Consider the following 27,984-nt stretch of genomic DNA (forward strand, 5'->3'; position numbering starts at 1 on the left):
GTCTGTCCATCACCAGCTGCCGGTAAGGGATACTTACTTGAGCCCTAAGCCATTCAAGTGCTGTCCTATTAGCCTAATGACATCCTCATCTGACTGGGAGAGCCGCTTCTTCTTCTTGAGGCTGCTGCCCAGTTCTGGGGTGGCCAAGGAAGAGGAGGCGGCGGTGGTGGCGGAGGCAGCTGCGACGGTGGCTGAGGATGCGGCGGCCGCCCCGCCGGGAACCCCGTTATTGACATTCAGGCTGTTGCTATTGTTGCTGGCGGCGGAGGGGGCGGAAGGCAGGAGCCCATTAGCGTGGGCCAGGTCCCCCGCGGACGACGACGACGAGGGGGACGACTCCCCGTTCTGAGCCGACAGGCAGGCGAGTTCCGGGGTCTGTCCCTGGCCCCCGCCGCCCCCTCCTCCGCCGCCGCCGCCGCCACCTCCTCCTCCTCCTCCTGCCCCGTTGGCCTGCATGATGCTGCCGCTGACCAGGCTGTGGCCGCTACTTCGGTGGGGGACAGCAGCGGCGGCGGGAGGGGCAGCAGCCGGGGGGAGTCCCACCACTACCACCACGGAGGAGGAGGAGGAGGAGGAGGACGACGACGAGGACGACGAGGACGGAGGGGAGAGGCCTGCTCTGCCTGCCGAAGCCCCGGGCTCTCCTGCTCCCTCCGCCGCCGAGGCTCGGGGTTTCTTCCGCGGGGGCGGGGAGGCTCCGCCGGTGTCCGAGTCGGAGGAGGAGGAAGCGGAGGCCAGAGTTTCCTCGCCGAGAGAGGCCGTGGTGGGAAGCCGGTGGGGCGAGGCGGGGGAGGGGAGGCGGGGGCCGGGGAGAGGGTCCGGGTGAGGGGGGCCGGGGAGGCGGGGAGGGGGTCAGGGTAGGAGGGTGGGGGTGAGAGGAGGGGGAGGAGGAGGAGGAGGGGGAGAAGGAGAATCCGGGCCCTTTCCCCCCCCCCTCCCGGAGGCAGCTCGGGGTGCGCGGCCCGGGGGTCGCGCCTGCGGGCGCCGCGGGGCGGCTGAGGGGGCGCGGGACCCGCCGCTGGGTTGAGCCCCGGCAGTGGCTGCGGCGGCGGCGGCGGCGGGCGGCAGCGGAGGCAGCTGCCGCCTCTGTCCTCGGGTCCGCTGCGCTCTGCTCCCTGGTGTGTTGATTCTTCCCCCAGCTGCTGCCTAATGGAGTCCAGGCGCTCGCGTCACAGGAAATGCCTATACTGCCCTCCTCACTCACTTCCGGTGGCAGGTATGGAACCTATAGGGGGCCTGTCACCCAGCACGTGCGCCGGGGCTGTCCCGGGAGTCAGGGGAGGGAGGCCAGCGGGCCGGCGGGGTCCGCCCCAACCCCGACCGCGACCCCAACTCCGATCCGATCCTATCCCCAGCCCCTCTCCGGCCTTTCCCCTTGCGCCCTGGCTCGGCTGACTCGGCGAGCAGTAAGTTCGTAGCCGCTCTCCGAAGCCGGGCGTGCATGGGATGGCAGAGTTGGCGTGCGTGCGTGAGTCCACCAGTGTGGCCTGGGCATGTAAGGTGTGCGGAGGGACTGGACCTTCTCCATCAGGTGCTGAAGGTGAGGGTGGAGCAGGAGGCGAGGTTTAGTAGCAAGAACTTCCAGGCACAGGGCTGTGGTAGGCCCCTCTCTTAATGGTAACCAGGACCGAAATCGGGTTTCACAACCTACTTGTTTTAGGGTGGAAAAACTTGAATTTCCACAGCCAAGTGCCACACAGTTGCTGTACCCGGGGCCATCCCGGGAGCTGTGAGATAATGAGCCGGTGAGACTCTGCCCCACCCTGGGAAGGTGAGCTAGTCTAGAGGAGCATATCTGATGGGGACAAGAAGTCACAAAAAGGCTGTGTGGTGTGTAGAGAAGGGGAGGGACTCTACTGTTGAGACTTCAGTATTTTAGCACTTGCCCAGCACCTCCTTCTCTCTTCCAGCTGCCTCTTGAGTCACTGCCCGGTTTAGGGAGCAGTAACATAAACCAAACAGTTGCCTCCAAAATACGCATTCTGAGGAGGATTCAGTCACCGATTCAGATCCAAGCTTGAAATTTTTACGTGGCATGTGAGCCTTCCGTGTCATCATGACTTACTAATTTATGTGAATGTAGAAATGTAGTGACAAAGACTGGGCTGAATCTTAATCATTGGCAAATGGTGTGCATTATCCCCAAACAATTATTTTCATGTCGATAGCATATATATTCGATATGTACAAAGATTTTCTCAGAAATTAAGTCTTTCTCTGAAGTAGTTTTCCTGTGGGGAGGGGGAAAAAAAACACCATAGGTTCTAATGAATACATCATACATCGCTGATACTTATTATACTAATAACTGAAAGTAATTTTGAGGCCTTTGGAGACAGTCGTTTTTAAATTTGGGAATACAATGAAAAATGATGCTGATGAGAAATTAGTAAAGAATCCTGAGGTTTATGGATCCTCAGACAGGAAGAAGTAAGAGGAAGGTCAATGCAGGATCTTACAGGGATTTGGTTTTGTAGTTCTTACTGCTTAAATTTGCTTCCAGGTGGCAGCTGTAATTGCAAGGTGACTCACATACAGTGTTTATATTCACCTGAGGCCGACCTGAGTTCTAGTTGAGGTTCTTAGAGCTCTGTCACTGTATCCAGCAGAGCCTGAATTACTAGATAGTTAACACCCTCAGAAAGCCCTGTTTGTATATTAACTTTAGACAACCTTATTTTTAAAAGTGTTGCTATTGTTTAGGAAAAATTTAATTTTTGCAAAATGGTTTATAATAGTTTATTAGACCCATAGCAATGCTGAAGACTTGCTTCTGAATAAAGTCTGTAGGGTTTATAAAGGAAATCAGTCACTTAGTGGCAGCTACAGACAAAGCTCACACTTTTTAAAAATTAATGAAAGTAAAATGATGAAAAATAAATTGGATTCCATTGCTATCTAAACTCTATATTCCAGTTTTTCTACTTTTTAGGTAACCAACACTGCTCATGTTAGAATTCTGAATTTATAAAGTCCCTTACAGAACATTTTTCTCTGTACTAAAACACAGCTTGAGAATCTGTTATCTGAACTCTGGGTCTTTAGGTCTTTCTAGAGCCAAGTTTCAGGTCTATGTACAGATGAACAATTCTGAAATACACTCTACACACTGAGTAACCTTCAGTGACACCACATTACCTACAGAATAAAATCCAAATTCTGTCTTGCTCACCACAGGTTGGTTTCAGTCTTTCTTTTCAGCTTCATCTCTTATTGCTCTGCTTCAGGGACCCCATCTGCTGTCCCCCAAATGTACTGACTCATTTCTTTTTCAGAGTCTTTGACTACACTCTCCCATCTTTTCTTCACCTGTCTGATTGCAGTCAATCTTTCAAGACTCAGCTCATTTCAAACCTCCTCAGGGGAGCCTTTCCTGACTTCCACTCTCCTAGCCGTCATTGTGAGTGTCATTTATTAGGCTCCTCAATCGCGAAGGCTACTTGTGATGTAACTTGCTAAGACCCCTTCTTCAGGTCATCAGAGAGAAGCCTTTCTAGACCTCTGTCCCCCTGATTTACCTTCCCCTTTTCACCCTCCTCCTAAAAAAGACTAAGATGGGTTTAGGAACAAAGGTCCAAGTTATCTTTTAGAAAAAAGAAATCAAGTGTATATTTTGATACTTGATTCATTTGTATTTGTTTCTGTACTGTTTTTAACAGGTCTCTATTTGACCCATATTGTGCTAGGTTCTAAGTAAGAGGTAACTCCTTGTCCTTGAAAGAGCAAACAAGCCTTTTTCACATGTCTCACCTTTTTTCAGGGATGCTGTAGAATCAAGTATAGAGTAGGTAGTCGAACTAATTGACCTATAGGCCTTTCCAACTGTAAGAGGTGTGTGGCCGGGCGCGGTGGCTCAAGCCTGTAATCCCAGCACTTTGGGAGGCCGAGATGGGCGGCTCACGAGGTCAGGAGATCGAGACCATCCTGGCTAACATGGTGAAACCCCGTCTCTACTAAAAATACAAAAAACTAGCCGGGCGAGGTGGCGGGCGCCTGTAGTCCCAGCTACTCAGGAGGCTGAGGCAGGAGAATGGCGTAAACCCGGGAGGTGGAGCTTGCAGTGAGCTGAGATCCGGCCACTGCACTCCAGCCTGGGCGACAGAGCGAGACTCCGTCTCAAAAAAAAAAAAAAAAAAAGAGGTGTGTGAAGTGTATGAGACTCCCAACTAATGTACAGATTCCTCGAGGGCACAATCTGTATATTGTTCATATAATCCAGTTTTTTCGGCTTTTGGCTTGTGACCCATTTGTAAGTCATGAAATCCATTTACTGGGCCATAATTTGTATTTTAAAAAATAATGTGGCAAAGTATAAAAGCATAGAAGATATCCAAGTGAATCACTCAAAAGAGGGGTGATTATTATTTTGTGAAATTTTTGTTTGAATGACAGACACATGTCTATGCTTCACAAAGTAAAATATATTTCTTCTGTAGGCCATTGTCAAAAGAGTTTGAAAAACATTCATATAAGCCAGTCCAGACTAGACTAGAAGGCAATTCAAGATATAGGTGTTGGATATATAAATGACAAATGACTAGTACTGCCCATGGCAACTTTTTTTTTTTTTTTTTTTGAGGCAGTGTCTTGCTCTGTCACTCAGGCTGGAGTGTGGTGGCACGATCTCAGCTCACTGCAAGCTCCACCCCCGGGGTTCACACCATTCTCCTGCCTCAGCCTCCCAAGTAACTGGGACTACAGGCGCCCGCCACAACACCCGGCTAATTTTTTGTATTTTTCATAGAAATGCGGTTTCACCATGTTAGCCAGGATGGTCTCGATCTCCTGACCTCGTGATCTGTCTGCCTTGGCCTCCTAAAATGCTGGGATTACAGGCGTGAGCCACCGTGCAGGCCTTTTTTTTGTTTTGTTTTTAAATGCAGACGTAGTCTCATTGTGTTGCCCAGGCTGGTCTCAAACTCTTGAGCTCAAGTGATCCTCCAGCCTTGGCCTCCCAAAGTGTTAGGATTACAGGTATGAGCCACCACTCCTGACCACAAGACAACATATTAATTGTAAAAATTAAACTCTACCATATTTTAAAAAGCTGAGATAGTATAAATGTTTATAATAAAACATAAAACCAACATTTCTCACAAGTCTTTGTGACTAGTAGAGACTGTAGTTGTTCTGTCCAGATGTAAATTTGGTATATCAACTTGGTGCTTAGCAACATCGATACTTAATTTTTTAAATTTTTGTTAGGAAGAGGTAGTTTTCAGATCTCAGGTGTCTTTGGGAAGGAATATTTTTATATTTATATCTCCAGCTTCATTCCTAACTTTTCTTTGGGATGCTAAAATTGTCCAGCTGGACTTGTTGGGCCTGGTTGGGATTGGGAGAATTCAGGAGAGCATGGTTCTTGGGTCCGAACAGTTGGTCAGCCGATTGACTCCAGGCAAGTCATTTAACTTTTGCAGCCCCTCAGGCATGTCATGTTTAAGTGGGAATAATGACATTGGCCTACCTGCCTGCTAGTGTTAATGTGTGGGTCATGAGATAACGAATATAACAAATATTTGGAAAAGTACTGTGTTGAAATATTTTAAAATAAAATTTAAATCCCTCTTCATTTAGAAAGGATTTGAGGCAGCTAAATGCAGAGGTATAAGATGGTTTTTTGGTTATGATTGTTTCTGAGCTGTGACTCTGTAGTCACTTTCTTACTCAGCCCTGTATTCCTCTGTAGCTCCGGGCAGATGACTCTGAACATGGCTTCATATTGGCCTTCCATGAGTGGATGAAGGGCACAGTCATCTGGCAGTTTTACCTGCTGTTCTATGCATGTTTCTCCAGTGCTTGCTTATTTTCCCCTTCTGCAAACATTCCGTTCATGCCATGGGCATTCAGTACAGTCCTGTAAGCAAGGGTAGGGGTGGCACACCAGGTGGATTTAAGCACAAAGACAGGACGACTGCTTTGCCACAGGCGCCTTTACAACCAGCAATTGTACACAGTTAGACATATTCACCTTCCTCTCAGTGGAAAACAGTCCTCTTCTCAGTAGCCGTCTCACGTTTTTGAGACCCATTTGGTATAAATAACAATGTCGCGGGAAATTTCCTGAAGGAACTGAAATGAACCATATAAATGAGATCGTTCTTTTCCTACCACACAGCTGGGATAGACTGCTTAGTTTGTACTTGCAGCTCTGATTTTGCAGTATGGGTTGTATTTAAAAAAAAAAACATTTAACTCTCAGCTATGGGTACAAAGATAGTCACTAAAGCATTATTATTTAATTTTATTTATTTATTTATTTTTGAGATGGAGTCTGGCTCTGTAGCCAGGCTGGAGTGCAGTGGTGCAATCTTGGCTCACTGCAAACTCAACCTCCCAGGTTCAAGTGGTTCTCCTACCTCAGCCTCTCCAGTAGCTGGGACTACAGGTGTGGGCCACCATGCCCAGGTAATTTTGGTTTTTGTTTTTTTTTGTTTTGTTTTTTGAGATGGAGTCTCGCTCTGTCGCCCAGGCTGGAGTGCAGTGGTGCGATCTTGGCTCACTGCAAGCTCCGCCTCCTGGGTTCACGCCATTCTCCTGCCTCAGCCTCTGGAGTAGCTGGGACTACAGGCACCTGCCACCACACCCGGCTGATTTTTTGTATTTGTTTTGTTTTGTTTTGTTTGAGACGGAGTCTTGCTGTGTTGCCAGTCTGGAGTACAGTGGCGTGATCTGGGCTCACTGCAAGCTCTGCCTACCGGGTTTCACGCCATTCTCCTGCCTCAGCCTCTGGAGTAGCTGGGACTACAGGCGCCCGCCACCATGCCTGGCTAATTTTTTGTATTTTTTAGTAGAGTCGGGGTTTCACCGCATTAGCCAGGATGGTCTCGATCTCCTGACCTTGTGATCCGCCTGTCTCGGCCTCCTAAAGTGCTGGGATTACAGGCGTGAGCCCCCGCGCCTGGCCTGGTTTTTTGTATTTTTAATAGACATGGGGTTTCACTGTGTTAACCAGGATGGTCTCTATCTCCTGACCTCCTGATCTGCGCGCCTTGGCCTCCCAAAGTGCTGGGATTACAGGCATGAGCCCCCGCGCCCGGCCTGATTTTTTGTGTTTTTGGTAGAGATGGGGTTTCACTGTATTAACCAAGATGGTCTCGATCTCCTGACCTTGTGATCTGCCTGCCTCAGCCTCCCAAAGTGATGGGATTACAGGCGTGAACCACTGCGCCCGGCCAGTTTTGGTACTTTTAGTAGAGATGGGGTTTCACCATGTTGACCAGGATGGTCTTGATCTTTTGACCTCATGATCCACCTGCCTCGACCTCCCAAAATGCTGGGATTACAGGCATGAACCACCACGCCCGGTTGCATTATTATTATTACTATTTTATTTTGAGTTAGGGTCTTACTCTGTTGTCCAGGCTCGAGTACAGTGGTGCAGTCATGGCTCACTGTAGCCTCAACCTCCAAAGTTCAAGTGATCTTTCCACCCCAGCCTCTCAAGTAGCTGGAACTACAGGTGCACACCACCACACCTGACTACTTTTTTTTTTTTTGTAGAGGCAGGGTCACCCTATGATGCCAAGGCTGATCTTGAACGCCTGGGCTCAAGCAGTCCTCCTGCCTTTGCCTCCCAAAGTCCTGGGATTACAGACATGGACAATTGCTTCTGGCCTGAAGCATTAAGAGGAAAAAGAAAGTGCTAATCACCATGTGCTGATATGGATATAGTACCAAGATATGTTATTAAGTGAATAATGCATGTTACAAAACAGTGTGCCTAATATGATGCATTTTGGTAGATAAATTTATGTATGTATGCACATTTTTTTCTCTGGTGGGAAAGAAAAGCATAAACAGGGTTTCTCTTTGATGGATGGAGTGGGATAGGAAGGGGAGAAGTTCTTATTTTTCCATTTAATACTACTCCTTAGTGTTTGAATTTTACAGCTGTATACAGTATTAAGTATTTCTAAAAAGTGCCAAGGGGTTATTTGGGTTGTGAGATTGTATATAATTTGTCTTTCTTTTCATATTCATGTTATGCTTCTAAAGCACTCGTTTTTAAAAGAACACTCGAAAACATCAAAATGTTCATAATAAAAACATGCCAGATAAACATGCCAGATAAGGCAATGTTATTAAGTATATTTGACAGTAAGTCTTTGTTTTTCTAAAATCTCCTTCTCATTACCTATACCTCTTGTATTCTCAGACTGCCATCTCTGCACACACCCACCCCATCTCTCATTTGGTTAAGTTCATCTGGGGAATAAAGGGCAAAAAGACATTCCTATTTATTAACTTTGAAAACCAGATAAATAATTAATAGCCCCAGGAGTCCATGCATAGACTCTAACAACAGGCCCTTTGGGCAGTCTTCCTTCTTCTCAGTTTCAAATGTGTTGTTCATCCCTCTGGCATTATGATAATCACAATAATCAATGGTAAAACACAATTATGACTGTTAACAACAAATTCTAATTATCATAAGAAAATGTTTCTGAATATGTGTATGCATCCCCTGTAGAGGTAATGGACCAATAACTAGGCATTTAAAACTGAAAAATTTTAAAGACTTTAGTAGATTATTCATAAAGTTTAAAAAATTGTTGAAGGGATGTCGAGGCTTCTTCCATTAATTATTATTTTTAAAAATTATGCTCCTTACTAAATAATACTAAATGTATAGGCAAACATGAAATATTATAATAGCCTGAATTTTAAAAAATGTATTGAATGAAAGACCATGAATGTCAGTCATTACCAACAAAATGCAAAACAATAACTCAGCTTTTTGTGGCTAGTGGAGGGGTGCTTGGCCAACTGAGGACTAACAGAGTTTGGGAGATTTGTTGATTCTCTTAATTTTTTTTTTTTGAGACAGGGTCTTCCTTCATCGCTCAGGCAGGAGTGCGGTGGCACGATCATGGCTCACTGCACCCACTTTGAGGTGGGCTCGAGCAGTCCTCCCACCTCAGCCTCCCGAATAGCTGGGACCACAGTCACACACTACCACACCTGGCTAACTTTTTGTAGAGACGAGGTCTCCCCGTGTTGCCCAGGCTGGTCTTGAACTCCTGGGCTCAAATAATTCTCCTGCCTCGGCCTCCCAAAGTGCTGGGATTATGGGCAAGAGCCTGGCCTCTCTTACTGGGGTTTGTATCATCACACATAAGAGTAGCCTTTCTCTATAAATTCCTGAAAAATAGGGATGTACATTTTCTGCTACACCTCCGACCCCTTATTTCAGAATGTCTTTTTCTCTGTCCCCAGATTATTGACAAATACTGTGGCATAGAAGTAGATGTTTTTAAGGTTTAGCCGAAGTGTCAACAACACTGTTCTTTTTCATTTTGTTTCCTAGTGTCCACTTGTTCCATTCTTAGCCTTTTTTTTTTTTTCCCTGCGATGGCATATGTCCACAGCAGGGCTTCTGTGATAATGAAATAATAGAGCTAACACTGGGAAGACAGGGTTGTAAGTACTTTACATATATTGTACTCTTTTAATCTTCCCATCAACCTTATTAAGGCTGTATTTTCATTAGCTGCATTTTACAGGTGAGAAACTGAAGCACAGAAAACTTGAGGTTGTATAGCTGATGTGTGGCTCCAGAGTCGTGTTCTCAGCCGCTTCATTACGTGACTTTTTGGAGACGGCTTGTGTTAGTCCGAAAAGTAGCCACTGTTTAAATTCCTTAGGGGTTAAAAGAAAAAATGGAGCAAATCCTATACATTCATTTTTGAACTTTTCCCTTTTTGGGTATATGAAACCTCGACTCTTCACCTTTGAAGCCTGTATCATTTCATTATGCCCGTTAGGGACACTAAAAGATTTTCTTTCCTCCAGAAGCTATCACAGAGGGTACCTGGATGCTTTGTGCCAAAGGTATAGTTCATTTCTCCAAGAAATCCTTGTTGAAACAGATATTATGTCCAGTAGGGATAGCACACTAAGCTAGGCGTTAACTTGGAGATTTATCAATTTAGGACACTTCACCTTGAAATGGCAAAGGAAGGTGAGAAGGAGGAAATGAATTTTCTTTCCCTGTGAACTGAGAAGTCTCCCAAATCTGGAGGGCTTCCTGGGAGACACAATAAATCAGAAGGCCCTAGCCAGGTTTATATTTACAAGTACTTGCATCTATCTAATGAGGGTTTCTAAACTGTGTAGGCCTGTAGTAGTCTAGATCCCTGCAATAAGAGCCAGACTTGATTTATACAGGAATTCATACTTGATTACTCCATTAGCAGCTCCAGCTAGGTCAGCTGGCAAAGGAAGCCACAGATACCTAACTGAGATGAGGCTTGATAGCATAAGCTTAATATTCGAGGGACAAGACAGGAAAGGTCAGCTCAGGGAGAATATAGGAGCTTCTTTTAAGAGTCTTCTGTTTTAGACAAAGCAGCCAGGCTACTTAGAGCCCTTACCTTGGCATACACCCCAAAGAATATAGGTAAATGATTGCTCTGCCCTATCTAGGTTCATCTAGGTTCTTTATATATATATATATATATATATATATATATAATATATGATATGTAATATATAATATATGTATAAAAATATATATATGTTTTTATATATTTAGGCTGCTTCTCTGAGAGTAGACACACTGTCGCCTGTGCTGGTCAGTGTGCAGATGTGATTTGGGATGTCCTCTGTTTCAGAGACTGCTTGATGGTGAGGGGATAGCCAAGATGATTTCTTGAGGTCTCTGTAGCCTAGGGATTCAGTGTTTATGGACTCTGCATTGCTATTACATAATGTTATTTGATTAGTCCACGTATGGGCAGAAGAGAAGAGTCATAAATAGGCAAACAGATAAAACCTTGGATTTGTTTCTAGATTTTTAAAAAGTTTTATTGTGCAGTATTTTAAACATACATAAAGGTAAAGAGATGGTGTAGCAGTTCTCATGTCCCCACCACTGTCCAGCTATGATAGCTATCAACTCATCTATGCTTGTGTTATCTGTCCTCTCTTCTGATTGTTTTGAATTAAATCCAGGATATTATTTATTTATAATATATTTACTTATATTTCAGTATGTAGCTCTAAAAGATAAAACCTCCTTTTGAAAATATTGCCTTAATACCATCATCACACCTAAAAAATTAATATTGTCATCAGATATGCAATTAATCTCAAATTTTTCTGACTGTCTCACCATTTCTTTTAACAGTTGGCTTGTATGAAGCAGGATCTAAAAAAGGCCCACATGTGGCATTTGGTTTTTTTTATTTTTATTTTTTATTTTTGAGACAGAGTCTCGCCTCGCCCTGTTGCCTAGGCTGGAGTGCAGTGGCACAATCTCGGCTCTCTGCAACCTCTGCCTCCCGGGTTCAAGTGATTTTCCTGCCTCAGTCTCGCGAGCAGCTGGGACTATAGGTGCATGCCATCACACCCAACTAATTTTTGTATTTTCAGTAGAGGCGGGGTTTCAGCATATTGGCCAGGCTGGTCTCAAACTCCTGATCGTGTGATCCACCCTCCTTGGCCTTTCAAAGTGCTGGGATTACAGACATGAGCCACCGTGCCCAGCTGTTTTTGTTTGTTTGTTTGTTTGTTGTTGCTTTTTTTTTGAGACAGAATCTCTCTCTGTCACCCAGGTTGGAGTGCAGTGGCGCGATCTTGGCTCACTGCAACCTTCGACTCGCAGGTTCAAGCGATTCTCCTGCCTCAGCCTTTTGAATGGATGGGATTACAGGTGTGCATCACCATGCCTGGCTAATTTTTGTATTTTTAGTATAGATGAGGTTTCACCATGTTGGTCAGGCTGGTCTCAAACTCCTGACCTCGTGATCTGCCCATCTTGGCCTCCCAAAGTGCTGGGATTACAGGTGTAAGCCACCACGCCCGGCCCCAGTTTTTTTTTTAGTAAACATCTTTATTTAAATATAATATGTAGAGAGGAGTATATACATCCTTAATTGTACAACTCAGTTTTTTCTAGTGAACATACCTGTGAAACCATCACCCAGGTCATGAAATAGAACATTACCAGGACCCCAGTAGTATCTTATTGTTGTTTTAATTTGCATTTCTCTGATGACTAATGGTGTGTGTGTATTAATACAAAAGTGTATGTATAGACCTACGTATATGTGTGTGTGTATGTAAGTAGGTCTATATACATTTTTTGCTATTTAGATGTTTTCTTTTGTGAAATGCTTTTTCATATCTTTTGCTTGTTCCTCCTCTTTTAAGATTGTGTTGCCTTTTGGCCGGGCGTGGTGGCTCACACCTATAATCTCAGCACTTGGAGAGGCCAAGGTGGGTGGGTCACCTGAGGTCAGGAGTTCAAAATCAGCCTGGCCAACATGGTGAAGCCCTATCTCTACTAAAAATATGAAAATTAGCCGGGTGTGGTGGCGCATGCCTGTAATCCCAGCTACTTGGGAGTCTGAGGCAGGAGAGTCCCTTGAACCTGGGAGGCAGAGGTTGCAGTGAGCTGAGATCATGCCACTGCTTTCCAGCCTGGACGACAGAGTCTAGATGTTGTGAGTCCTTTGTTGGTTGTATGTACTGCAAATTTGTTTTCCCTCTGTGTGGTTTGCTTTTGCTCTTTTAATGTTGTCTTGATGAACAGTAGTTCTTAATGAAATCCAGTTCATCAGTTGTTCTCTTTATGGTTTGTGCTTTTTGTGTTTTACTTTAGAAGTCATTTCTTGTCTGCAAGGGCATAAAGATATTCTCCTGTGTTATATCCTCTGGAAGTTTCAATGTTTGCCTTTCATGTTTATGTCTACAAGCATTCTGGAATTTAGTTTTCTGACTGGTGTGAGGTAGGGACCACGGTTCATTGTTTTTCCATGTGAATGTCCAGTTGACCCACACCACAGGGTAAAGAAAATCCTTTCCCCTCTGTCTTGCAGTGGTGTTGTTATAAATTAGAGCACTGTATATGTGTGGGTGTGTTTCTAAACTCTGCTCGATTGCTCTATTCACATATCTTTATGTTTTAACTGGTAAAAGTTTGTGCTAATACCATACTGACTTACTTGCTGCTGTAATCTTATACTAAGTTTGCCATTTGGTAGTATAATTATTTCAACTTTTTTTTTTGTCAGTATCGTCTTGGCTATTCTTGGCCCTTTGCATTTCATGTAAAGTGTAGACTCATCAATTTCCACAAAAAATTTTGTGAAATTTTGATTGGAACTGCATTAAATCTTTGGGTCAATTTGGGGAGACTAGACATCTTTATAACATCGAATCTTTGTGTCTAGGAATATGGCATGTTTCTCTACTTATATAGTTCTTTATGTCTTTAATTTTTCTTAGTAATGTAATGTTTCATGGTTTTCTGTGTAGAAGTCTTGTACATCTTTTGTTAGATTTATTCCTAGGTATCGGATGTTTTTTGATGCTAACATAAATGGTATGTTTAAAATTTAATTTTTCCTCTTCCTGTCCTAATGTTAAGACTGTCAACAGGGACTCATCATCAAAGATGAATGCCCACATCAGTAGTATTCTTTAGTCTTGAGTTAAGGAGCTTCATTTAAGAGTCTACTGTTAAAAGACTCATATTAAGTCTAAATTCCACTTAGAAATAATTTAATGATACAGCTGGTGTTTCTTTTTTTTTTTTTTTTTTTTGAGACGGAGTCTCGCTCTGTCGCCCAGGCTGGAGTACAGTGGTGGGATCTCAGCTCACTGCAGGCTCCGCCTCCCGGGTTTACGCCATTCTCCTGCCTCAGCCTCCCGAGTAGCTGGGACTACAGGCGCCCGCCACCATGCCCGGCTAGTTTTTTGTATTTTTTTTTAGTAGAGACAGGGTTTCACTGTGTTAGCCAGGATGGTCTCGATCTCCTGACCTCGTGATCCGCCCGTCTCGGCCTCCCAAAGTGCTGGGATTACAGGCTTGAGCCACTGTGCCTGGCCGTGTTTCATTATTTTTAAAGGATCGGATTTAAATTCCCCCTTTGGAAGCACTGGGAAGAGGGGGACTCAAAGAAGTCTATCTAGGTGAGGAAGGAAAGAGTCTTCTGGGCAGAACTCATCCTAAGGGAGATGGAGCCAGACTGGACCCAGCTGAGCCCTGTAACAAAGCCCTGAGGGAGAGAGGATAGATGGTGTTGGTCACTCATTTGCCTTCTACCCTGGGTGCCCATGGACTCATAGCTCATCTCAGTCCTTTGCAAGTAAAAATGTAAAGAACTTTTAGGAACTGTGTTAGGTTCTCCCGAGAGACAGAACCAATAGGATAGATGTAGATCTATAGATATATGAGAGGGGGTTTATTAGGGAATTGGCTCACTGGATTCTGGAGGCTGAGAAGTCCTTCAATAGTGCGTCTGCAAGCGGGAGCCCCTGGGGTGCTGGTAGTGTGGCTCAGTCCAAGTCTAAAAGCCCTAGAACTAGGGAAGCTGATGGTGTACTTCTTATCTGAAGTCAAAGGCTCAAGAAGCTAGGGGGCTGCTGGTGTAAGTCCTGGAGTCCCAAGGCCAGAGATCCTGGAGTTCTGATGACTGAGGGCAGGAGGAGGAGAGTGTCCCAGCTCCAGGAGAGAGGAAATCCTTTTCTCTCCTTTTTTTGTTCTATCTGGGCCCCCAGCCAGTTGGATGGTGCCCGCCCACATTGAGGGTGGGTCTTCCCCACTCAGTCCACTGACTCACACACCAGTCTCCTGTGGAAACCCTGGCAGACATGCCCAGAAACAGTGCTTCACCAGTTCTCTTCCTTAATCCAGTCAAGTTGGCACCTAAAATTAACCATCACAGTGGTAATTTCAGAAAACACTGGACATAAGCTGTAGCTGCCTTTGATGTCATATTACAAAGAGGGCATTGTCCCTTACCTTATAATAACCCCCATTGCCTTGGCACCTTATGGCAGGACCACCAGAGGTATCCTCATGGCCAGTAGGAGTGATGGTAGTAGAAATAATAGCTGGCATTTATTCAGTGCCTGCTCTGCTTTAGGCACTACTATAAGTACTTTATAAATATTAACCCATTTAATTGTCACAAGCACCTCCACAAGGTAGGCTAGAGGTTAATGAAAATAATAATAATATATATATATTTTTTACCAGGGTGGGAAAAAAAGGCACAGAGTGGCTAAATAATTTGCCCAGGGTCACACAGCTCATCAAGGGCAAAGCCAGGATTCCAACCTAAGCTGGCAGTCACTAGAGCCCATGCTCTTAACATTATATAGTCTTTCAAGTGGCAGCAGCAGATGGGGGCACTGGAGGAGGAGAAAATGGATAAACTCCAGCCAGGCATGGTGGCGGATGCCTGTAGTCCCAGCTGCTTGGGAGGCTGAAGTGGGAGGACTGCTTGAGCCCAGGAGGTTGAGGCTGCAATGAGCTATGATCGTGCCACTGTACGACATGTATGATCGTGCCTGGATGACACAGCAAGATCCTGTCTCTCAAAAAACACAAAAAAACCATCAGAAATAAACTGGACATCCTCACAGAGTGTCTTGATAGATAGCCGACTGTACTTGCTTTTGAGCACCTGTGAGGTGTCCCTTGAGGACTGTCAGAATTATCTTGGAATGGAAGTGGGGCTACTTTAGAAGAGGCTGGGGTTAAATTAGCAATTAAAGTCAAGAAAAATGAAACAAAGGGGAGGTAATTATAATTTGATCTTTAGATCAGATTCAGACTTAAGAAATATTATACGTTCATTGATTTTTTTTTTCAAGTTTGTCACCTTAAAGTTTCCTTGGAGTAAGTGGGATCATGACTTCTGGTCTGTTCTTTCTCTGAGGTGACAGGCACATCTATATTTAGACCAATAGTCATGTGTTCATGGTGATGGATCAGTGTGTGCCTCCCAAAATGGCCGTGCAGTGCAATCCCACGTGTATTGTTATGAACAGATAAATCACCAGCACTGCAGATTTGATGTACACACACCAGAGGGACTTCTGTCTGCATTTACTTATTCAGCAGATAAACTCATATTTATGCTAGGACCATAGATAGCCACTTGGGCAAGTGTCCATGAGCTCACGCAAGCAAGCGGACTCAGATTCAGTCAGCTCACAGGCAGAGTGAATTTAGAGCTCCAGAGGCCTTGTGCCTGCCTGAGAGCTATTCATTTCCATGAAGAATGTCACAGTTTCTCCCACTGACACGAATCAGAAACTGGGATTCTCTTTTTTTTGTGTGAGATGGAGTTTCACTCTTTTTGCCCAGGCTGGAGTGCAATGGCATGATCTCAGCTCACTGCAACCTCCGCCTCTCGGGTTCAAGCGATTCTCCTGCCTCAGCCTCCCAAGTAGCTGGGATTACAGGTGCCTGCCACCACGCCCGGCTAATTTTTTGTATTTTTATTAGAGATGGGGTTTCACCGTGTTGACCAGGATGGTCTTGATCTCTTGACCTCATGAGCCACCTGCCTTGGCCTCCCAAAGTGCTGGGATTACAGGTGTGAGCCACCGTGCCCAGCCAGATTCTCTTTAACCCCTTTCATTCTTTCACCTCCCGCATCTCCTGTGTTACTAAGCTCTATTGATCCTACCCTTTGAATAGCTTTTAATCTGTCTCCTCTCATCTCCATTGCCACTCATAGTTTGGGTTTACATTTTTTTCTTCCACCTGGATTAGACTATAGCTTCCTGAATATTTTGTTCCTTTCTCTAATTTGTTGCTGTCACTGCTACCAAAATTATCTTTCTTTCTGTTTTTTTTTTTCCCCCAAGAGAGGGGGTCTTGCTGTGTCACCTAGGCTGGAGTGCAGTGGGGCGATCATAGCTCACTGCTGGCTTGAATTTCCAGGCTCAAGTGATTCTCCCACCTCAGCCTCCTGAGCTGGGACTATAGGCATGCACCACCACCCCCGGCTACAAAATTATCTTTATAAAGCATGGAACCATTATGTCACTTCCCTACTTAAAACTGTATAAAATGATTTCAGTGGCCCTCACCGCTTAGATGATAAAATCTAATGTGCAGGTACTGGTCTGCATGGCTCCTTAAGAACTGGCCCATGCCTCTCTTTGGAGGCCCAGTCTCCCTCAAGTCCCTCACCTGTGGCTCCAGTCACACCAGACCACTTGGGGCTCCCGGAACCTGTGGCTTGCTTTCAGACTCGGTGGCTTTGTTGCAGTGCTTCTCAGATGCCTTACCTGCTACCCCTCTTCTCATTCTTATCCTTTTGGCCAGCTCTTAACTTTCCTTAGAGATTACCCTCATACCCAAACCCAGATAGTATAAGGGTAATCTCTAGGGAAAGTTAAGAGCTTGAAATGCTTCTTCAAGCATTTCTTCTACCACATTGTATTCTGTAATGCCTGCTTCCCTGGTGGGGACCTAGTAGGGTCCTTGAAGGAAGATCTTACTCCTCATCATATTTCCAGTACACCACAGGCACTTTGTGGATATTTGCTGAATGGATTCTTCCATTCATCCAACCGTCCATTCATTCAGCACACACACACACACACACACACATACACACATACACACACACATATGTATATATTATTGAGAAGCCCCCTGAGCCAGAATATGTTCAGGGACTCCCTCAAAAAATATTTTTTGAGCACTTGCTATATGTAAGACCCTTCTAGGTGCTAGAAATATGCAGTGAACAAGACACAAAATCTTTATTTCCATGGAGCTTATATTCTTATAAGCTTACACAAACTTATATTCTAGTCTTATATTGTGTCTTCCAGGGAAGACCAGCAAAAAGAAAGAAAGAAACAGGAAATGTATCAGGTGGTGTGACGGTGTGAAGGTGTGATGCGCTAGGCAGAGAATTAAAGTAGGGTCACATGACACAGTGCTTGGGAAGACCCTGTCTACTGAATGGCCAGGGAGGGCCTCTCTCAGGGGTACCCTTGAGGCTGAGATCTGAATGAACTGCTCTTGTGAAGATCAGGGTAAAGAGCATTCCAGGCAGAGGGAACAGATAATACAAAGGACTTAGGGTAAGAATGAACTGACTTTTAGAATAAACACCCTGGTTAGCTAAAGCCAGGGCATTAAAAGGACACAATGAAGAAAACGCCTTTAGGGGGCGATAGAACTGAAGAGAGATCATAGCTGGTTCTGGAACCAAAGGTAAATTATTCTTTAAGACGTACTAGATACTTATTGGCAGCTGCTAATAGCAAAATTGAAAAGGTCCTGTTCACAACTGATGCACAAAAGTACTTAGGAATGTAGGGAGCAGACACCCTTTCCACGTTTCACTTGGAGCCATGCGATCTGTGTCACGATGGCCTGTGTGAAGAAGCCACCAGTTGTAGTTCATGTGGGTTTCCATTATTCTTTGGGCCTTCACTTTGCCAAAGGCACACAGTTAATATAACCACAAGAAGGTGAACACTTTTATTTGTTCTGAAATATGCTTTTAACCTTTACAGTGGGAAAGGCCCTTAATTTATCTATTCCTTATTATTTTCCAGCCTTATATTTTCTATTTCCTTTCTGTGCTCCCTGAAAAATGAGATGCCATGTCTAAAATCCTGTGTGCGTTTGTGCAGGGCAAAGCCATGTCCTCGTGCACAGTCATGGGGCATGGCCGAGGATTATGTAAGAAGAGCTGTTCCTAGTGCAGTTGGCGCCTGCAGGAGACCGTGATGTGGCATCTACAAAGCTCATCGCAGGTAGGCTGAGCATGAACTTGCTAAGCAAGAGCTGTGGCTCAGGGCAGCCTCTTGGTCAGCTTTGTTCTGACTCAGAATTATTCCCTTCAAACGCTGGGTTTGGGTTCAAAAGACCCAAGAGTTCTGTTTCATAGAGGGGTGCTCCTTCCGGAGTCATGATGTACTAGAGATCCACACTTTTTTTCTCTCCCCAGTGGGTGGGTAGATATTAGAAACTGGATCTGCTCTGATAAAAGTATTCCAATTCTTGTGGTTATATTAACCAAATAGCTTGGTCACACCAAGATCATGTCTAGACAATGTAATAGAGCCTGCTATGGCACAATGATCTAGTTTTGTTTTTCATTTAATTATGTTCCTTGTTATTCTTGTGAGTATTGACTATCTAGAAAACTTATTCATCCATATGCCATATTTTAGGATTGAAAGGAATTTTGGACCTCTAAACTTTTCAGACAATGCAACTGAGTCACAGAATGATTAGGTCTTTGGCCCAGGGGAAGAAACTAGGTTGGTGTCAGCTGGGTTTAACAGTCTTGGCTCCCTGACTTCCAGAATAATTCTATCCCCAGTCAGATTGTTTCTAGTTAGTAAAGGAGGGTAGCAAAGTGGTGACCTGATGACTTTTTCTTTTAAGATAATAGTCCATATTTAAAAATTAAGAGATTACACATAGGAATCTGGACTTCTGGTTTCTCAAATGAAGACTTGGATCGACACTTCTGAAAAACAGATGGTTGGCATTCACAGCGGCTTCTGCTTTTATACAGGTTATGCGCTTTTCAGATTACCAGAGTCGCCATGCTTCCCTGTTGCCTCCCAGATATTGAGGTTGACTGTCAGTTGCCACTTGTGGTACTGTTGTATTTATTTTTACTTTTGAAATTCATCCATGTTACACTATTATTTTTCTAATAGTAGAATTAAGACAAAAGTGAACTATTTCCTTTATCACTGTCTTTTCTTTTCTTTTTTTTTTTAAGATGGAGTCTCGCTCTGTTGCCCGGGCTGGAATGCAGTGGCGTGATCTCGGCTTACTGTAACCTCCACCTCCTCGGTTCAAACAATTCTCCTGCCTCAGACTCCCAAGTAGCTGGGATTACAGGCACGCACCACCGTGCCTGGCTAATTTTTGTATTTTTAGTAGGGACAGGGTTTCACCATGTTGGGCAGGCTGGTTTCAAACTCCTGACCTCAAGTGATCCACCCGTCTTGGCCTTCCAAAGTGCTGGGATTATAGGCCTGAGCCACTGCGCGCAGCAAAGTGGGCTGTATTTCAAGAAGAAATGGATATTTTAAAAAGTAAAGTGTTGGCCAGGCACGGTGGCTTATACCTGTAATCCCAGCACTCTGGGAGGCTGAGGCAGGCAGATCACGAGGTCAGGAGATCCAGACCATCCTGGCTAAACACTGTGAAACCCCATCTCTACTAAAAATACAAAAAAATTAGCCGGGTGTGGTGGCGGACACCTGTAGTCCTACCTACTCAGGAGGCTGAGGCAGGAGAATGGCGTGAACCCGGGAGGCAGAGCTTGCAGTGAGTGGAGATCGTGCCACTGCACTCCAGCCTGGGCGATGGAGCGAAACTCCGTCTCAAAAAAAAAAAAGTAAAGTATTTCAGGGCCAAAAGAATATAGTTTAAGATTATGGCTGGGTGCAATGGCTCACGCCTGTAATCCCAGCACTTTGGGAGGCTGAGGCGGGCAGATCATCTGAGGTCGGGAGTTCGAGACCAACCTGACCAATATGGAGAAACCCTGTCTATACTAAAAATACAAAATTAGCCAGTCGTGGTGGCACATGCCTGTAATCCCTACTACTTGGGAAGGCTGAGTCAGGAGAATCACTTGCACCCGGGAGGCGGAGGTTGCACTAAGCTGAGATTGCACTCCAGCCTGGGCAACAGAATGAGACTCCGTCTCAAAAAAAAAAAAAAAAAAGTATATGTATAATATACACATGTAATATGTATATATAATGTGTGTATATATGTTTTTATTTTAGAGAGACACAGTCTCTCTCTGTCATTCAGGCTGGAGTGCAGTGGTGTCATCATGGCTCACTGCAGCCTCGACTTCCTGGATTCAACCCATCTTCCAATCTTTCCACCTTAGCCCTCCTGAGTAGCTGGGTCCACAGACACGAGCCACCATGCCTTGCTTTTTGTTGTTGTTGTTGTTTTGTTGGAACAGTTTCTCACAATGTTGCCCAGGCTGGTCTTGAACTCCTAGGCTCACGCGATCCTCTTGCTTTGGCCTCCCAAAGTGTTGGGGTTACAGGCGTGAGCCACTCTACCTGGTCTCAAGATACTATGAAACAAAGGTATTTGGCACCTGTAGTCACTGGAGGTTGCAACTCTTATGCTTAGTTCTAACACCATAGTCAGAAGAACTTTGGATATTTCACTGTGAGGTTGTTGTATACCTTTAACAAGGTTTAAAAAATTTAAAAAAAAATTTTAGAGATAGGTTCTTGTTATGTTGCCCAGACTGGAGTGCAGAGTGCAGGCTATTCATAGGCATGATCAAAGTGTACTACAGCCTCAAAACTGTGGGCTCAACCATCCTTCTGCCTCAGCCTCCTTAGTGGCTGGGACTACAGGTGCACTGATACCTTTGACAAGTTTTGAAAGGTTTTCGTAGCATTGAGGGGAGAATAAAAGTGAAACAAAGAGAAGAAATGGGACCCTTCTTTATCCTCCCTCCCCTCAACAAAACTATTAAAACCCGAGATCAGTTTATTTAGACACTGAGTCATATTGTCCAAAAGATTGTGCATTAAGAATCTCTTTGTCTTAACCTTAGGCAGAATTATCTTGAACTGTTTGTTCTAGTATGATGGTAATCATGGCAGCACAGCTACTGGGGAAATTAGAACTGAGATTTCCTCTCTCCTGTTTGCTGAAATAACAGCAAAATTGCTTGAAGAAAATGCACTATATTATTCTAAGAAGTAAATTACAAATAAGCAACACCCAAAATGTCCCTCACTCATGGTTCCTTGAGTAAAAGGTGCTATGCTTTATCTACTCAATATTGTAAGTAGTATCGTTTATAGGCTCATTTCTACTAGTGAGTTTTTTTTTTTTTTTCTTCCAGATCTCTGCTTCTAGCTGTCCTTCCACTCTATCAACGAATATTTCTTTTACAAAGCTAGGAGGCTCAGTAAGGTTAAAAATAATTCAGCTATATTGTGTTGAACATAATTGAAATGTCATAAACCATCCAGAGAGCAGGAGAACCAGTTCTCTCTTGTTTCTATTGGAGTAGTCTGTTTACATTTCTGGTCCTGTCACTGAAGCTTGGACTGAGAGACCTGGTGAGGAATGTTTCCTCTGGAGTTTCGACAGGCACAACTATTTGTCACTGCCTCAGAAGCTGCGTGGCTGCAGGTGAGGAAGGCTGCCCTTATGGGAGGGATAATTATGGTCAGTGACCTGTCTGACTCTGCACCCAAGCTCGTGACTGGCTTAGAAAGTCTTCTGCTTCTGTGTTCACATCAGTGATTTCCTTCCTTGCTTTCTAGAAGAGAATTGGCGTCTGGTACTGGTGAAGAGACTGGAGATTTTCAGTCAGGCATTTTACCTGGCTGAGTGCAGGGCTTGGAGGTGGAGTCGCTTGTGGAAGGATTAACTAGAGGGAGGAGTCACTGTCATTAGGATACCATACACATGGCAAAACCAAATATAACCGCCCACCTCCTCTGACTCACCTACTTAAAGCATGAATAACCTGGAGGGGGTGGTGGCAAGCAGGTACAGAGATGCTCCTTGACTTTCAGTGGGGTTGTATCTCAATAAACCCCATTGTAAGTAGAAAATACTGTAAGTCAAAAATGCATCTAATCCACATACCCTACAGAACTTCATAGCTTAACCTGGCCTACCTTAAACACGCTCAGAACACTGCAGTAGCCTACAGTTGCGCAAAATAATCTAACACAAAGCCTACTATATAATAATGTTGAATATTATGTAATTTATTCAATAAATTAAATACTGTACAGAAAGTAAGAAACAGAATTGTTGTATGGGTACTAAAGGATGGTTTCTACTGAATGCGTATTGCTTTCACACTATCATAAAGTTGAAAAATTGTAAGCTGAACCATTGTAGGTCAGGGACCATCTGTATTTGAATGAGTGAGGTAGGGGCCTGAATCCACCCTCCTCCTCCCCTGACTACCCCATCCTCAAAATACACATTGACCAGTGAAGTCTGTCTTGGCCTTGTGAAACCCTTATCATCCGAACGGCCTAATGAAGTAGAACTTGTGACTGATAGGAAGACTTTGGAGAGATTTGGAATGTTCTTTGACTTACCAGGAATCTAGTAGATCCAGGATTATCCAAATGTCACCAAACAGTTCAGTGCCCAGAGAGGAGGCCCATTATTAAACCTTCCTTGAGGTAGACACACTCAGTGTAGATGAGGGTGATTCTGGATGGTCCCTGCCCATGGCTTAGTCTGACCCTACTCAGGAAGGGAGTATAATAGGAATAGCATTATGAGAGATTCTTTCTGTTCTGTACCCCTTATATGTTATAGGATAATGGAGAGAAATCTCAATTGCCATACGCCACATTAAAGCAACAGTTACTATATCAGTCATGGTAAATGAATGGAGGTCCAGATATAAACATTGTTTTACCCCTTTATGTTTTTATATGAAGCATTTGGCTTGAACCTTATGTTTGAAACATCAAACATAGTGTATTGTCATATGGAATATGAATACTACCAGTGTTTTAATAATAACTGACATTTTATTATATGTGTGGCACCACAGGTGTATCATTTTAAATTATATATGGCATTTAAAGCGTATAGTGACTAAAATAATTCCTGTTGTTTCATGTGGTCGATGTGGCATGTGCCAGTTTAGCAGATGTGGTTACTCAGCTCACATGAAAAGGTCACCTTAATCTGTCAGAAATCATGGAAGTCACATTTCAAGTAGGATTGAAACATGCATAACGTGGTCCATGAGGAAGGGAACTCTTTTCTTCCCCGCTCCCCTCTCCTCACACCATCTCCTGCTTCTTTTCACAAGCTCTGCATCGTTCTGCATAGCAATGTTCCATCCACAAAAAGCTCTAGTGTGTAGGGGGTCTGAAACCTGTCTGATCCCTTCCTTAGCCTCATAACTCAGAAATGAGATGTGGTCCAGGGAACAGCCTAGACAAGTGCCAGTGGGACATGTAAAGATTCCCCTTTTCTTTAAAGTGTTTTTGGAGACAGGGTCTCACTTTGTTGCCTGGGCTGGAGTGCAGTGGTATAGTCACGGCTCACAGTAGCCTGGACCTCCCGGGCTCAAGCCATCCTCCCACCTCAGCTTCCCAAGCAGTTGGGACTATAAGTGCGTGCCACCACGCCCAGCTAATTTTTGTATTTTTTGTAGAGATAGGTTTGCACCGTGTTGCTCAGGCTGGTCTCAAACCCCTGGCCTCATGAGATCCTCCCACCTCGGCCTCTGAAAAGTGCTGTGATTACAGGCATGAGCCACTGTGCCCAGCCAAGGATTCCCCTGTCTTTTTGACACTTTTCAGCTGTGCCCTCCCAGGGAAGACATTAGCTCACTCTGGAGCCACTTGTGCCATTCTCGTGCCCTCCTTGCACAAGGCCTTGTCCTAACTGCTTCACTCTCCTGTTCTGCCAGTGCGGATATCAGTGATCCAAGAAGATACAGGAAGAGGCTTGTGTGGGAGTCGCCTGGAGCCCTCCATGGTATGTTGGCTTTACAAGAGCTGGGCATGTGGTGCCAGGGAGTGGGAGCAGCAAGGCCACCCCGCTCAGGCCTCTGCCCTGGAGGAAGGGTGGCATAACCACCCCTGGACGACAGCCTGGATGTGGTGAGGGGAGACGGTCCACGCCCTGCTCTCAAGCATGGAGGTTGAGTGTTTTTAGGTCAGCAGCTCAGGACAGCAGGCAGGTCAGGCCTGGTAGAGGAAGTGCATGTGAGGAGTCAATGGCAAGTGAGTAAGAGATGGCGGTGGTAAACTAGGAGGTGCTCCTACAAACAGAATTGAATTTTCCCTTTTAAAACAAGGATGGCTGTAGCTGAGCCCTCCTCTCGTGTGTGTGTGTGTGTGTGTGTGTGTGTGTCCGTGTGTGTCCATGTCCTCTTCTGTTCTCCGCCCCTACTGAGGAAAGGAGATAGCTCTGGCTTCCAAAAGTAGCCTTGCAGCTGTAGGAGGACTGACTCTGCCTAGCCTTTACATTTCCCATGTAAAATTTAACAGTGCTTTCACAGAGCTTCTCTAAAGATCAAAGGGTACCCAATTGAATGGGAATCTGTGGTCTGAGGAATTTTTTTTTTTTGTCTGTAGCTTCCCTTCCTCCCTCCCTGCAACCCTAAGTAGACAAAATATTGGGCCAAAGGGCCAAGGAATCCTGTTAAGGGAGGAATCTCGTGGTCTCATTTCCAGCCAGGCACTTTTCTGTTCTTGTAACTTTCCAGTCATAATTTGGGGATTACTGTTGATAACTCTGACACCTGGTGGTCATTTCAAAAACTGCACTCTGAAAGAATTAAACGTTCACTTTTATCATTTTTAGTTGTTTATCCACCTCCAATTTCAGTGTCAATAATATGCATTTTATAAATTAGTGATTATTGTTAGTTGAATTATCTATAAGTAAAATTCTTACACATGCATTCAACAGAATACAGTAGGATAGAAAATTTCTGAAAGGTATACCAGAAGCTATACGTGGTGGTCCCTAGGGAGTGCAGCTAGGTGTAGGGAGGAAGAAGACTTATTTTACTTTATACCAGTTAGTGCCCTCTGAAGTGATCTTAAACAGAAATAATGTATAACTGTGATAATTATAGTGAAGTACTGCACTTGGGCAGGATATTCTCTTCCAGGGTTCCTACCCTCTCCTGGTTTTGCGTCCAGGGACCTCCTCTGTGCTTTTGAATGTATTAAGGAGTGACGTACGGCTGGATTCGCTCTGATCTCATTCACTGACAGTGGTGGGAGAGCCCAGCGCTGAGCAGAACCTGGTTCTGGGGGCATCGTGTGGCCAGGGCACCAAAGCCAAGAAAGGTCCTGTAGTCCCTGTGTGGTCAGCAGCGAAGGCAGCAGTGCTATGTCAGTATTGATTCTTCAGGGGCGGGCTGCCCACTTCCCGAAGTTATGCTTAGCAGAGGGGCTCTGGCTCACTCCCAGTCCCTCAGCCTACCAAGTGTGAGGCTGCCAGGAGCCGATCGCACAAGGCTTGGCAAGGCAGATGCTCCCCAGCTCCTGACATCAGAGAGAAGGGCTGGGATTGTGGCCTGTGGTTGGTGGGCAGGAGAGCCCGGTCTGATGATAGCAACTACCCTTTGACTACCTTGTCTGTGGCTCTTACTGTCTGATTCCAACCGTTCCTTCCACTGTTGAACAGACCTCCCACCACTTTCCTACTGCTCCCCAATGATAACATACTGTACTCACTTTTATGAATTTGTTGAGACCTTACCACTTTTCAAGTGTGTATTCAGGAACAGTGAACTTTCGTCTTGCTCGGATCCACCCATGCACCCAACCCACCATGGGTATCAGACGCACTGGGTAGCTGAGTGCTCAGAGGAAGATGCAAGGTATTCAGGGGAAGTGTCAATGGGGTCTCCCAGTGCCTGTTTGGTCCAGTCAGGAGAGACCCTGCTTGCACTTCTGATACAGTCCTGGAAAGATGGGGCCAGAACTTAGGAGGGGAGCTCTTTGCAGCAGTTTTTCAAGAAAAGGGGAAAATTTTAGCACCATACTGTTACGTGATCCTTGTACCCAGAGGCCCTGTTCAGCTCCAGTGATCATCTCTCTTAGGGCACACCCTCCAAGGTGCCTAAATGCTATTCCAGGATTGGTTCCAGTGTCTATTATCTCTTTGACTCCGAATGGCCAAACACCTGACTTCCTCTCTAGTAGCCTGGCTTTTATCTTCTAGGGCATCCAGGGCCCCTTTCTTTGCCTTTCCCTCTTCCTCCTACTGCTTAGATCAAGTCTTCAGCAGACATCATGTGACCTTGAGGATGGATGTCACATGCTGGAGGAAACAGAAGGCCGAAACCCTGATGACTTCACAGAGCTGCCAAAACAGTTCCTGACTGTTTACTCCGGGACTTTAACAAAGTGATGAAAATAAATCCTTACAGTATGAAAACAACTTTTCTATTCCATGGAGCCAAATCTCATTATAACAAATAACGTGACCCTCAGTGACATCCAAGTATTTTCCTGTTCTCATCTATACTATGGCAAAGGGGCAAATACCTCTCAGTAAAGAAAGAAATAACAACTTGTATCTTGGGCGAGGCATTTTTTCTGGTAGAACTCTGTACACAGAATAAAATAGATCTGTTTGTGCTTATCTTTCTCCTTAGAATTACTGAATTTGAAGTCTTTCCCAGGGTGGGGGTGGAGTGAAGCTGGGGTTTCATAAGCACATAGTAGTGTCTCTTAGCTTCCATTTAAATATGGGGGTAGAGATGTGGAGGGGCCAGAAGGATCAGAGAGGAGAGACAGGCTGGTCTGATTGCCTTTGTAAAATGCACATTTGAGCTTGTGCTGAGCTCAGAAAAAGCAAGGACAGGATTGAGGCTCTTGGTTCAGTTCCCCTGCACACCCTGGGTGGGGAGGGGATTGTTAGAGTCATGGAACCCCTATTTTTTTTTTTTTTTGACAGGGTCTCGCTTGGTTACCCAGGCCGGAATACAGAGGTACGAACACAGCTCACTGCAGCCTCAACTTCCTGGGCTCAAGTGATCTTCCTGCCTCAGTCCCCAGAGTAGCTGGAGCTGCAGCCCCATGCCACTACACCCGGCTAACTTTTGTACTTTTTGTAGAGACAGGGTTTTGTCATATTGCCCAGGCTGCTCTTAAACTCCTGAGCTTAAGACCAGGTTGCTCAAGTGATCCACCCACCTTGGCCTCCCAGGGTGCTAGGATTACAGGCATGATCCACCCCTCCTGGTTTATCTTTCTTAAGCTTGGAATCATCTTTTTAAAACAGCCACAATGAGGTATAATTGATATACAATACACTGCTTATATTTAAAGTGGGTAATTTGATAAGTTTTGCCATATGTTTACATCTGTGAAACTGTCACCACAATCAACAGGGGGATCATATCCATCACCCACAAAAGTTTTCTCGGCCTCTTCCCCCTGAGAAAACCCTCCCCCTGGCAGCCACTGAACTGCTTTCTGTCCCTGCAGATCCGTTTGCATTTTCTTAAGTTTTATGTAAACGGAATCGTAGAGTATGTGCTCTTCTGTCTGTCTTCTTTCACTCAGCATAATTATTTTTTAGATTCATCTGTCTTGTTGTGTTTGTCAATTCTTTTCCTTTTATTGATGAATAACATTCCATTGTATGGATATACCGTATCTGTATAGTTTGTTTAATCCATTCACCTGTTGATGGACGTTTGGATCACTTCCAATTTTTGGCTATTAAAATAAAGCTACTCTGAA

At 44.7% G+C, this 27,984-nt stretch overlaps 2 protein-coding genes across 18 annotated transcripts in view; one reads left to right on the forward strand and one right to left on the reverse strand.

Moving 5' to 3' along the window:
- The window catches only part of WDR26 (WD repeat domain 26), a 50,078-nt gene extending 48,932 nt beyond the window's left edge, over window positions 1-1,146 (reverse strand). For 2 of the 3 annotated variants that reach the window (XM_033197562.1, XM_033197560.1), the window contains exon 1: window positions 38-821. In XM_033197562.1, coding sequence (XP_033053453.1) covers window positions 38-456 — 419 coding nt within the window. In that variant the 5' untranslated portion in view covers window positions 457-821. Of the gene's footprint in view, window positions 1-37 lie in introns of all 3 variants that reach the window. The other variant, XM_033197561.1, reaches the window with a different exon arrangement.
- Window positions 1,084-27,984, forward strand: LOC117075312. 15 transcript variants are annotated; one of them, XM_033197568.1, is made up of 7 exons: window positions 1,140-1,216; window positions 1,661-1,771; window positions 18,403-18,525; window positions 21,624-21,694; window positions 21,795-21,916; window positions 24,183-24,250; window positions 27,194-27,984. In XM_033197568.1, exons 3-7 carry the CDS (start codon window positions 18,499-18,501, stop codon window positions 27,527-27,529), a joined length of 624 nt encoding a protein of 207 aa, XP_033053459.1. In that variant the 5' UTR covers window positions 1,140-1,216; window positions 1,661-1,771; window positions 18,403-18,498; the 3' UTR covers window positions 27,530-27,984. The 15 variants fall into 15 exon arrangements, 9 of the variants coding, with proteins under 9 accessions (XP_033053458.1, XP_033053454.1, XP_033053461.1 ...); XM_033197567.1 differs by lacking the exon at window positions 1,661-1,771 and having other exon boundaries at window positions 1,084-1,216; XM_033197563.1 differs by lacking the exons at window positions 1,661-1,771; window positions 18,403-18,525 and adding an exon at window positions 1,356-1,540 and having other exon boundaries at window positions 1,129-1,216.

The sequence above is a fragment of the Trachypithecus francoisi genome, unplaced genomic scaffold, assembly GCF_009764315.1.
Source record: "Trachypithecus francoisi isolate TF-2019V2 unplaced genomic scaffold, Tfra_2.0 Lachesis_group5, whole genome shotgun sequence".
NCBI lineage: Eukaryota > Metazoa > Chordata > Mammalia > Primates > Cercopithecidae > Trachypithecus > Trachypithecus francoisi.

Bases quoted from the DNA above. Each gene is read 5' to 3' on its own strand.
- LOC117075312 (XM_033197563.1), top strand. From the start codon at position 1,150: ATGGAGTCCAGGCGCTCGCGTCACAGGAAATGCCTATACTGCCCTCCT. The intron at 1,217-1,355 runs GTATGGAACCTA...TCCTATCCCCAG, and splicing joins TCACTCACTTCCGGTGGCAG to CCCCTCTCCGGCCTTTCCCC. The intron at 24,251-27,193 runs GTATGTTGGCTT...TTTTTTTGACAG, and splicing joins GTCGCCTGGAGCCCTCCATG to GGTCTCGCTTGGTTACCCAG.